General features: G+C 42.1%; 1 protein-coding gene across 1 annotated transcript in view; it reads left to right on the plus strand.

The window, feature by feature from the left end:
• The window catches only part of BMPR2 (bone morphogenetic protein receptor type 2), a 1,499,742-nt gene that overhangs the window by 1,078,060 nt on the left and 408,776 nt on the right, over positions 1–12,906 (plus strand). Inside the window, exon 10 of the mRNA XM_044075094.1 lies at positions 9,308–9,444. Coding sequence (XP_043931029.1) covers positions 9,308–9,444 — 137 coding nt within the window. The remainder of the gene's footprint in view (positions 1–9,307; positions 9,445–12,906) is intronic.

Here is a 12,906-nt window from a genome sequence, read left to right on the forward strand (position 1 = left end):
TGTGTGTGTGTGTGTTGTGTGTGTATGTATGTGTGTGTGTGTATATATATATATATATATATATATATATATATATATATATATATATATATATATGTATATGGCTTTATACATTTCTAAGTATTTTTCTGTGGTATTTCTTTTACCTTTCACAGTATCAGGATGGCAAAGAAACTGTCTGGTTTCAAAAAGTGTACCAAATGTGGTTTCAGATGTACATTCCTTATGTGTTTACTGTTTGGGACTTCATCACCTCCAGGAGGACTGCTCCATTTGCCACTCTTTCAACCCTAGAGCTCTTGTGGAGCATAAAAATAAGTTAATTCTTAAAGGGTTGCTTCCATCTTCCTTTTCTGAGGCCTTATCTGGAGCTTCCCCTGAGAAAACTAAAAAGACCATTTCTTCCAGTACTTCTACAGCTTCTACAAAATCATCTGGAAAGTCTAAGAAAAGACCTCTTTCGGATCCGACCAACTCTTTGAATCCTAAAAAGAAAATGACAGAGTTGCAGGATCTGACTTCACACTTGGAGCCAACACTCCAGATGAAAGAGCTGTTGGATCTGACTTCACAGTTGGATCTGAAGCTTGAGAGACCTAGGCATCTATGGGATCAAACTTTGGATCCAACACCAAAAATGTCTGATCTTCACAGCTCATTCCATGCCCTTTCCAAGGGCCAGATACCCCCCCTCAGTGGATCCTGTTCCATCTGGAGTCCCTTCTCCATTTTTTGAGAGACCTAGGTCTCCTTCCCTCATGTCCACTCACTCTTCCAGGAGCCTTATGGAAGAAGATGTGGTGAGGTTATTGAGAACGATTCTCTCGGTGCAGAATGTGTCAAGTGTTCCATCGGCTCCTACCATTTTGGGTCAGGAGGACTGACCTTCCACCACTCTCCCTGCGCAAGTTCCTCCTCAGACTCCATACCTGACCTTGGAGGTACTGGATCTAAGTCATCTATCTGCATCAGATCTGAGAGTATCTTTACTCTTGGATCTGAAGCATGTTCAAAGCTCTTTGGTAACATCAGATCCAGAGAACTCTGAGCCGGAGCTACCGTGTCGGATCCAAGGTGTCACAGTTGAATCCTTAATTCTCCAAGCCATCTCTGCACCTCAGGGGCTCGGCACAGGTTAGTTCACCTCCGACTTCTGCCTTGGGGGAGTTTTTCTCAGAGCAGGGAGGGACATTGGTTCAGAGGCTTGCCAGTAAGGATCCAGGGTCCTGTTACTCTCTGGGGGCATCTGCCTTTGAGGTGATGGAGAGAACCTTGTCAGCATCCTCAACAAAGATGGTTCCCTTCCTCTCATGTCCTCAATCTACAGACTTGCCACCTCTTTGCTTAGAGTCTTATCTATCCTCTCCACAGGGACAGCCGATACCAAAACTCCAAACTTCCCAGCAGGGTCCTTCTACCTCTTCTAATACCTCCCCAGAGCACCCCACTGAAGAGGCCCCTAAGAAGAGAACATGCAAGAGGAAGCACATAGACTCTCCTGAGGAGTCAGACACAAGACTTTGATGAAGGTGAAGGGTCCCCACGGTCACCTCTTGAAGATGTCAGTTTGGAAACATTCTGGAAATCCTGAAACAGAGAGGTGGTTGGAAGTCCAGCAACCATTCTTCAGAAAAATCTGTGTTCCTGGAGGCATTTGGTACTGGCCTATGTCCTGGGTAACTCTGCCTGCTGATGACCTCATAGATTTGATCTTACTGTACGCATGGAATGCTCCGGACACCATTGAACCAATCCTCAAGAGACCAGACAAAATTTTAACAGCTCCAGAGGACAGACAGCTTTGGACAAAAGGAGTGCCTGTTAATGACATGGTTGTAGCAGCGGCCACAAAAAAGGAGCTATCTGAAGAGAGTTCTACTGTCCATCCTTCAAACAAGGAGTCTCAGTCGATAAACAGGTTTGGGAACCATGTCTATGCTTCAGCAACCTTTACCTTAAGGTCTCTGAACTATTTGTCAGATTTCACTAGTTTACAGAGAGACCTGGAAAAGGAACTATTTGATACCCTTTCATGTTTCTGAAGAGATACAGATATCTGTTACTTTTCATTTGGTTACCCTGTAGTCAATCTCCAATTCTTTCACGATGTTAATTTTGCATGCAACTGAAGAAACCTCAAGGGCAGCAGGTTCTGGTGTTTCCATAAGGAGATGCACATGGATGCGCTTATGTGATTTTGCGGATCCCTTCAAGTCTTCATTTGTCAATGCCCCCTTTGATGGAACATCTTTGTTTGGCCCCAGAATTAAGGACACTTTATCTATGTGTGAAAAGGATAGAAAGACCTCGTCTGCTGTGGGCATACTTTTTTTCCTCTCTTCAGAAATCCTTCTCCAGGAATCAATGAGGTACTGGAAAAATGTGGTTCAAAAAGTACCAGGATCCTTTCCAGAACATATATGGGGGAGGTTCCATCAGGGTTAGAGGAGAGAATTCAAATGGTAGATGCTGCCCTTGTGGCAGAGGTGGCCCACAGAACCAAGGGCCTATCGATTTCTTTTTCAACAGACCCTTCCAACGCTTCTGAAAGGAGACCCAATTATCCCCCTCTGGAAGGCAATCAGGGGTCAGTTGTCCCTGCACCAGAGAGCCTGGATAGAGATAACAGTTATATGGGTGCAGAGAATCATTTCCAGAAGATATAGAATACCCTTTTCCCTTTCTCCTCCAGTCTCAAAAAAAATTCCTGATGTTCCACCCAGTCAGAGGTAATAAGCAGCACTTCAAATACAAAATCTGCTAGAAAGGTCATCCACCAGACCCAGGTAGAATCTGTAACTTACTCAGGGTTCTTTTTAGTGCCAAAGAAAATGGGACTGAAGACCAGTCTTGGATTTCAACAACTTGAACGAATCAGGTCGTTGTACTAAGTTTGGGATGGTCACAGCTCAGGCCTTTCTCCGATTTGTGGGCAAGGATGACTGGATGTGCTCGATAGTTCAGGACACATACTATCACATAAAAATGAACAGGCACTCCAGTAGGTATTTATGCTTCCGGCTTGGACAGTCGATACCAGTTCAGAGTTCTGCCCTTTGGCCTCACCACAGCCCCCAAGGTGTTCACCAAATGTATGGCAGTAATGGCAGTTCACTTGAGACTGCAAGGTTTCAGTGTGTTTCATATCTAGACAGCTGACTCATTACCACCTCAACTAGGCATCAGGTAATAGAGGCAAGAAATCAGGTTTTTCAGACGTGCTGTTATCTGGGAATAACTGTAAACTATGAAAAATGTCACTTGTAACCTACTCAAAACTTGAAGTTTATAGGAGCATTGCTCATCACAAAGTCAATGATAGCCTCAGTGCCTCCTCTAAGAGTTCAGACCTTAAGAACACAGGTCAGGAAAATAATTTTTAGTGCCAGTTTCTGCCCGTTTGGTTCTTCAAGCCCTACGATCAATGGCAGCGGCAGTAACTCTAGTACCTTTAGCCAGGTTTTACATGAGAATTCTACAATGGATGCTGGTCACCCAATGGTCAGTACTTTCACAACCAATGTCAACCACAAGATGTATCACACAGATTTGCGAGAGAGATCTCAGGTGGTGGATTCAATCAGAACAGGTCCTACAAGGCCATCCATTCATTCCCCCTCATCCCAAGGTCATAGTGACCACAGATGCTTCTCAGTTAAGGTGTAGGGGGGGGTATTACCTGGGGAAGACGGTCCAAGGCACTTGGTCCCGCAAAGACGTCAGTTTGCATATCAGTGTTATAGAGATGAGAGCGGTGCTTTTAGCATTGCAGGCATTTCAAGATGTTCTCCCCTTGGGGATGATTGCAATTCAGATGGGACAGTATGTTGGTAGTTTGGTACATTAACAAACTGGAACCAAGTCCTACCCCTTTTGTCAAGAAGCACTCCGAGTGTAGCAATGGGCAATCTCATCCAACCGCTTTCTCATAGCAAAGCACATTCTGGGGAAGTACAGTGTGATAGCAGAGAAGCTGAGCCAGGTGCATTCTTCTACCTCACGAATGGTCTCTCAACCAAAATGTGGCGGATATGATTTTTTTTTGTCAGTGATGCTAGCCTTGCTGCGATATTTTTGCTTCTCCCCTGAACAAGTGCAGCAGCTACTTTGCCCAGATTCCCCCACAGGGTAGCCACCAAGGGTTGCTTTACTTCACATTGGCCCCCTGGCATTCTTTATGCCTACCCACCAATCCCACTAATATCCAAGTTTTTGCAGAAAACTGCCATGTTGAAGAGAAAAGTCATCATCATTGCACTTTTCTGTACTCTATAGATTTGGTTACCCTTCCTATGGCCTCACTTACTCCACCAACCATGGATACTGGATCCAACTCCAGAACTCCTCTCTCACCCAGCGGGCATGATTCATGCTGAACCTCAGGCTGACTGCCTGGCTTCTCCAGTTCCATTTGTAGCCAGACAACCTATGCTCTCTACTCCAGTAAATGGAGAAGGTGTGCTTACTGGGCCCACGAGAGTAACGTTGATCAATTTGACGCCCTTTTGCATAGTATTCTTGAATTCTTAGCCATACTCTTTAAAGATGGAGCGAGCTCCTCCACAATGAAGGTTCAGTTAGCAGCGATCTCATATTTCCACACAGGATTTTAAGGTATTTTTGTTGCCTCCCATAGACTATGCAAAACCTTTTTTTTTGCGAGGTACTGTTTTTCTAATACCTCCTTTTAGAGAACCTATGCCCCCATGAGATCTTAATCTGGTCTTACAACAGCTTACTCAACTTTGAACCAGCAGCTAAATGTGAACTAAAGTATCTCTCTCTGTTGGAAAACGATTTTTCTAGTAGCCACTACTTCTGCTAGAAAGTTTTCAGAGATTCAGGCCTGGTCTTCTAAACTGCCTTATTTGATCTTTCACAATGAGTCACTTTAAGAACGTATTCTGAAGAAGTTCGAACGAACGAAACCTAGGTCAATAAAGGACTTTTCGTTGTGGAACGTTGTGGTGGTTTATTCGTTTTGGTTACAGTTTGCCTTGCTGTGAAGTTATAGTTCGTTTTCTGCTTTTTTCATCTCCTTATTGGCGTTGCCTCCGTCTCGCTTTCCTAATCGACTTTAAGAACTAACGCTTCCTTTCTCCCTAAAGTGGTTTTAGACTCTTAATATTAATCAGTCCATTTGTTTGCCGGTATTTTTCCCCAGATTTTCTAACAAGGTTGAATACACATTGCATTAATTGGTTGTCCACAGGCAAATTATATTTTTACCTGCACAGAACACAAAGTATTAGAAAGACTGACCAGTTGTCTCCTTTTCTGATGTGAAACTAGGAAAACCTGTTACCAAAATTACTCTATCCAGATGGCTTACAGATTGTATTTCTTACATATACAACAAACTGGGCATTACTTTATCAGAAACACAAGCTCATTCCGCTAGAGCCATGGCTATATCATCAGCCTTCCAGCCTAGAACTTCCATGGATGACATTTGTGCAACAGCTCCTTGGGCTACTCCCCCACACATTTGTTACTCATTACAAACTTGATATGGTCTCCAGGGGTAGAACATCAGTTAGTTCAATGGTGCTCAGGAATACCCTTCAAGAATCCACCTGGGGATACAGGTAGCTGGGTACTCTGTCCCATAAATTGAGGACACAATGAAAATTGACAACATCAGAAGTTATGTACTCCCCAGTCTCACCATAATGTTCCATCTGTGTTGTCTATTTCCATTCTGCTTCAAATTTTTTTGCATTTAACTTAAGGCTTCACTTTGGCACTAGTCATTTGTTGCTGTGAGACCCTCTTGAAGTATGTTAACATCATTTGGGGAGTCAGTGACAGCACCCAACTTACAGTCCGCAAACCTGCTCAGCCACAGGCCTTTTGTCTTTGCCTGGACCTCTGGAAAGTAGATGCCAAACAATAGGGGTCCCAGGATAGATTTCTGAGGGACACCACTAGTGACAGGTCTGCTATTAGTGGCACCTGTTTTGACCTTGTGGGTCCTATCAGTGAGCCAGTTGGCCACCCACCTGATGAGATAGGGATTTACACCAAGTTCTGTTAGCTTTTCGATGATGCCCAAGTGGGAGACTGCGTCAAAGGCTTTGGCCAAGTCAAGGTAAGCTGTGTGTACTGCCTTTCCCTCATCCAATGCCTTAGTGACAGTCTCAGAAAAGTCAACCAGGTTCAACAGGCAAGATCTGCCCTTGACCAATCCAAACTGGGAGTGGTCAAAACATGGGCTTTGCCATGGAGGTTTCTAACGTAACTGAAAAAGCCTTTGTGGTTAGCCTTTGTTTCAGAGGCTGTTTCAATTCATAACTGGCTTTGGAGGTTTTCACTAGTGACCTAATTTGCTTGTTGAGGCTAAGGAGGGAGTTTCTGCAATTGGGAATTTGTGCCTTTTTACCCTTGGACAACAGTTTAGATCTGAGGTACTTGGGGTTGGTGCATTTTGAGTAAGGGAGTAGCTCGAGGGTTTTCTGGTTGTCGCGAGCTTTTGCATCAGCTGAGTCTGATCCGAACCCATAAGTTGAGGAAGAATGAAAATGGACAACACAGATGGAACATTGTGGTAAGTACATAACTTCTTTTATCTTCTGCCACAACATGCTTGTTGGAAGAATTCTCAAAAATATCTTTTAAATTCCTTCACCATTTTAAAACAAAAGGCTCTTCCCACATTTTCATAAAAAGTTGTCCAATTAATATTAATGTTAATGTGGGCACTGTGCATCTTGTGTCTCATGGCCATGGCTTTTTTCAAAACAACAGTATTGGTCTGTGTTCTTCTTTTCAATAAAAGCCTAATCCTTTATAATGTAGCCTTATTTTGTTTTCTTCCTTGTTCTTATTTTCCCCTCCCAAGTTGGGATAACCCCTTTATTTAAATATCAAGTCCTTGTCCAGCATTGCATCCTGTGAACATAACCTGGATGATCAAACTGTCCTTTGACAAAGCTATGTCTCCGTCTAAGAGAATAGCAGCTTTTAAATGCAAATGTGAGTTTGAGAGGGTGGATTTCCTATGTATGTTGGAATCCGGACACCTGTTTAATAATGGTAGCATGTCTAATTAATATTGTCACTGGAATAATTGAGTAAAACGCAAAAACTTAATAGTATTGTTCAAATAAACATTTTTCCAGTTATAATTCATTGCCTGACCAAAGGAAAAACAATCGTTTAAAAACCTCAAATAAAGTTAACAGTATTTCATAACATCTTGGTTAAATATGAAATTATTCTCCCAACAACAGAGTAATGGATTTGTTTACATGGGGCTACGCATCACCACGATAACCATTCCATTCACTTGGTGGAAACCTTCTTCAAAGAATATAAAATTGCAATCTAATAGTCAGTCAATCAAATGTTCACTTATTCTGATGTCAGAAGTTGACAGTGGTTTACATTCCAACATAGTCTCTTTGAACTACATTTTACCCACAGTATGTGAAATCATGGAAAATAAATATTTTATGTCCGCAGTAACAAATCATAGGCTGTACCCCTCAGACACATCAAAGATACCATGAGCCATTTAATAAATAGCTGTTAGTGTCCTGCAGCCCCTTTAACTTTTTATCAGTAAGCATTGCTAGGGAATGGGTTTTTTTAATCCTGTGCAGCTACAGTGGGGCTTAGTGACAGTTTTGTCTACTTACTTGTGAAATTTTGGGATTACAAAAGATTGCCAGAATAATTGCTGTTTCTCCTTCAAAAAAATTTTCAGACAAAATTCAGAATTGCTTGAATAATATTTCTTCCAGATATGCTGTATTGCCAGAGATGGCCTGCACCTTTCGCCCCTGGGATTCCGGATACTGGCTAAGGCTCTAGCCACCCCATAGTGCCTTTTTAGGCAAGGTTCAAATGACAAATTCACCACCCTAACAGGTACAGGCAAGAAGAATCTGAGGGTATTGCTACTCAATGCTAGAAGTCCAAACCTCAAAATGCACTCACTCGAGGCACTCCTTAAAATGGAGAACATCGACATCTGTGCAGTGACAGAGACCTGGTTCAAGGCTCCAGAGAGTACCCCTGCATTACTAGCTATAATTCATACCACACCTTTCGGCCACCTAACCTGGACCAAAACACTAAAGGCGGAGGCATGTCCATATTCATTAAGGATATCCACACCTACAGGCTAGTTGCTCAGCATAATGCATCCGAGATTATCCAAGTGCAACTAACTCTGGGCAAGACCGCAATCCAAATTGTAGCTTGCTACAGATCCACCACCATGCCCCAGGATTCCCACTCCTCATTTCTTAATACACTGAAAAATATTAGGGTACAACGTAACGCCTTAATAGTGGGCGATTTCAACTACCCTACCATTAACTGGGAAAACTACTCATGTACCAACTCTTTTGCTCAACGTTTTCTGGAATTCATAAATTCCAGTGCCATGGATCAACTTATCCACACCCCCACCAGGGGCAGCAATGTCCTAGACTTGGTTATTACCAACATGGGCAACCGGTGCTCCACACCAGAGGTCAATTCCTCGGTCAGATCCGACCACAAGCTAATCACCCTAGACATCCACATCCCTCCCCTACCCCCCATTAGAGAAACCACAGTAAAACATTTCTCCAAAGTCAACTTCACACTTCTTAAGACAGAAGTGGTTAACAGTGTAGACTAAAAACAGTTTGTTAAACTAGTTAGATGCTAAATTAATCTAGTTAAACAAGTGAAATGCCAGATGGAATAGGTAAGGCTTTAAGGACTTGGTGAAACCACTTATCATAGGGGTTTCCTGAAGCCACCCAGGTAGATTCTAGAGGTTTGTCACTTGTAAAGCAATGGAATGTTCCCTGAAGACATAAACTATATCTTAAGAATCACCAGCAACTCCTAGGAGGCAGGATAGCAAGGTACCAGGAGCTCAGACAATACATGGCGGTCTAATTATTAGGTTATGAATTGCCCGACATATATTTTATCCTTCTAAGAACTCATACGTTTAAGTGGCTGTACTGGTATTAAAACAAATCAAAATGAGAAGAAAATTTTGTATTAGAAGTGAAGCTACCACACTAGAGATGCCCAGCCTTCAAAGAGATTTTTTGAGGTTTATTTTTTTGGATTTTTTTTGCATGCAGTACTTCAGAATTGTACACTAAGGCAAGATTATTTTCAAACTTGTATTAATGATAGAGTACCACATGATTATCTGTTCTTATTTCCCCAAATTAATATTGCTCTTGACTTCTGCAGTGCCATTTTTAAATTGCACTTTGTTTTCCTGTCTTCATAACTCCAGCTGTAAGTATTTTAAAATATACTGTGAAAATTTACATTTACAAATTCTTAACAGGAGAGGCTGTTCCAGACTATCAGATGGCATTTCAGGCAGAAGTTGGAAACCATCCCTCATTTGAAGACATGCAGGTTTTAGTTTCTAGAGAGAAACAGCGTCCCAAATTTCCTGAAGCTTGGAAGGAGAACAGCCTGGTAAGAAAGTTCAGTTATGAAACTATGTTTGCATTTAATGTGAGTTTTTTTATTTTTACTCCTCAAATTGGAATGCTGACACTCTTTGATTGGTAAGACATATTTTACCAAGCAAAAAAATGGTCTTGGCATTACAGAAAATAAGAACACTCTCTATCTTTGTTTTTCATTTGCTTAGAAGGTATCACATTCATACCATGCTTAGAAGTACGTTTGAACACTTTCCAGTCATTTTTTTCAGAGAAATATAGTTGCTGTCTCCTGTGGTTTAGAAAATGGCCATTTGAGCCATTAAATTGTAGATTTAAGATTCTGGAAACAATATTTTAGAGCTTGTTTGCTCAAAGTGAAATGTTTATTTTCGTAAAAAAAAAAATGGAATCATTGTTTATGAGAAAGTCATAAAAAAGGTGCAGAAATTCTGGGCACAGCCGAAACTGTCCTGAACTACTGTGGCAGACTCAGGGTGTAGACTTCATTTGTTATAGTTCATTTGCACAAAACGTCATGCATACAGTACTGGTTTAGTTTAGAGGTACCACAGTGGTAAGCAATCCTGCCAAGAATGATGTAATGCAGACAGCCAAGAATGATATAATGTGGCTGTTTGCCAGAGGTTTCCCTAAGAAAGCAAACTGAGATGCCCAAATGGGAGATCTTAACTTTTGTCAGTTCTTTCCTAATTTTCTTTTTTTGGGGGGAGGGTGTCTCTTAATCTCTCTGTAACTGTATCTTTGTCCCTCATAAGGACATTCCTATATGCATGTGCTCTAGCTGCAGACGCTGATCTTTTGACCAGGCTACAGAATTTGTACATTCCCTGGCAAGATTGGCGCCCTACTGAGGATGTCAACAGGAAACTGTAAATGAGACATTGGAGTGAATGGTCATTCAGTTTGTCTGAGTTTGTCACTTCCAGACAAATACTGAAAGAGTGTTAAGTAGCATTTTGGAAGGGAGTGTGCAGACCTTCATTTCAGTCACCGAAAAAGGGGGAAAATTGAGGAAGGTGGTAGCAATGAAGCTCCTGGATGGAGAAAATGATCTTTAGGGACCCAGCCAGATGTGCTTATGGCTATGATTCCTAGCCCCATTGAGACCTAGATGTGTCCACCAAGCCAAGGTTTCTACTTCTGCAGTCAGTTTGTCTGTTGTAGTTCCTTTGAGGCAGACAGCAGAGTGGTCCTTGTATAAAAGGCAAGTAAAACTGCATCTACAAGAGCAGGAGAGACCATTTGAAAAGGCAGGAAGCTTGAAGAGACAGGTGCAGTCAGACAGGGCAACATGGGTGTAAGCAAGGAGGCAGGTCCCCTCCAGCTAATAATGGAATTGCCCAACTGTGACTACATTTCCTCCACTTCTGTTCTTCTTTTTCCTATCTTTTTTCATGTTTTTCCACTGCCCTGCCAACCATTAGCTCCCTTTTGTCCATAGCTGGCAGTAGGCTCCTGCACAACCTGTAGCCGCAGAGTGTCCCAGTAATTCAGATCTCTGTGAGGGCTTTAAAAACTCACAAAAGCTGCACCTGTTACAAAAAAAAAAAATGTCGCTTACTCCCCAATTACCACAATCATGACAGTGCAGCTAATTGGAGAATACATAAGTCATTCCCTCCCCTCCCATAGTAATAGAACATGGGGAGCATCTCCATGCTCTAGTACTGTGTGAGGTAAATATGTAACCGATCTGACTGCCTCTCCGAATACATTAGCAGAAACAGGTGCCTCCTCCAGGGTTGGGAGGGTGGCCTAATGGTTAAGGTGTTTGCCTTACAAACACAAGGTGCAGGGTTTGAGTCTCACAAGAGATAATTGGCTAGGCTTAAAATGGCTGACAAGGGCAGTTAGCTTAGTACTAGTCTATGAACCTATAATCTTCAGGGACAATTTTTCACTTGAAATCAGTGGCAGCCTTAGGCCAGTTGCATGTAGGACCCCACCTCACACATCACTGAAGTCGCCGTCGGCACATGTGATGCTCCTAGAGGTTCCCTCGGCTCATCTGTGACTTCCACAAGATGCGTCTTTACATGCTTTCTTCACTGATTCTCCATTTTACTCAGCTAGAGCGTCTTCTGTGTGGAGACATGCGTGAATGGGCATACCTCCGTTGAAGTGCGTCAGGGCTGGCAACTCGGCACGTAAAAATCTACTGCCAATCATTAGCGGACCGGAGTTCCACTGTGGCGACCCCTAGCCGGGAAAAGCCGAAAGACACAACTCCCGTTTTACACAGTTTATGAAAAGTAGCTGCTGTAGATGCATTTCCTTTTTTTTTTCTTTAACAACACTAGCACACATTGGAATTTGAGCCCCGTATCATGTGACTGACATTGTTTGGTAGAATGCCCAGCTGGGGAGTGAATAAATGCGCTGCAATACATCATGTACAGGCAGAACTGAAGCAGCTGAGGGTTTTTTTTTTTTTGTTTGTTTTTTTGTTTTTTTTTGTTTTGTTTTATGGAAAGTTTTCTTTCATAGTTTGAGGTGCTGCTGCCTCTGAAAGCAATAGCAAGTTGGGTGCCATAAATGCTTATCCATCTTCATGTTTACTAGTCGGTGCAAATTTTTTATACAAGGTGCCATTGCCCTGCTAGTTTGGTTCACAGATGTACAGCACTTCCACAGTCCACTGTACAGGAATTTTTCAAAAGAAAGAAAATTGTGAAAATGTACTGACAAAACTGGTACTTTACAGAGTACTCTTTTGAAGTGGCAGTACATTCTGACTTGGAATGTTCTGCTAAATCAGAACAGTAGCAGTCTGTACAATTTTAGTGGTAGATTTTCACAATTTCAAGCCATACCTCCCTCGACTGTGCTTCATTTTTGCAGAATGTCCCCGATTTTGCCTCATACATGTTTCCTGTCCCTTGTAAAATTTCTTTAACTACTGAGGTGAAGAATCAGATTACAGTCTATCGTAGACTTGGTTAGTAGTTGCAATGGCACTGGCAGCAATAGGCATTAGAGGTCCATACTTCTATTGTTCAGAAAATGACTGTTGGTGCAAAACCTGATATTCTATTAAACGTTTTTAATACAACTTGTCCCTTTGTCCCCCAAGAATGATGTCAGGACGTCTCCCAGCCGCTGTTGGGCTTGCATACATATCTCTCAATTGCCTTGAACTTTGCAGAATATCCAGATATTTGCATTGCATGTTTATCTGTGTTTAAAAATGTATTCCTGAATTGTGGTCTCTATCTCTTATTCTTAATCTAGGAAGTTGAAAGGGCAAAGAGGGGGGGGGTTGCATCTGGCTGCATTGGATGGTTGTGACAGTAGCATGCTGAAGTACATTTCTGGGTCGTTATTTTTCAGTGTATTCATTTATTTGATCTCATGTAGGCATGTGAAACGTGTGTGTGGTGTGCATGTGTGTCTGTATGTGTGTTGTGTCTGTCAACAGTCCCCAGTTTTGCTTCATATTTTTGGTTTGTTTCTTAAAATCTATGGTTTT

Source organism: Protopterus annectens, chromosome 6.part0 (assembly GCF_019279795.1).
Source record: "Protopterus annectens isolate FY-2018-M chromosome 6.part0, PAN1.0, whole genome shotgun sequence".
Classification (NCBI taxonomy): domain Eukaryota; kingdom Metazoa; phylum Chordata; order Ceratodontiformes; family Protopteridae; genus Protopterus; species Protopterus annectens.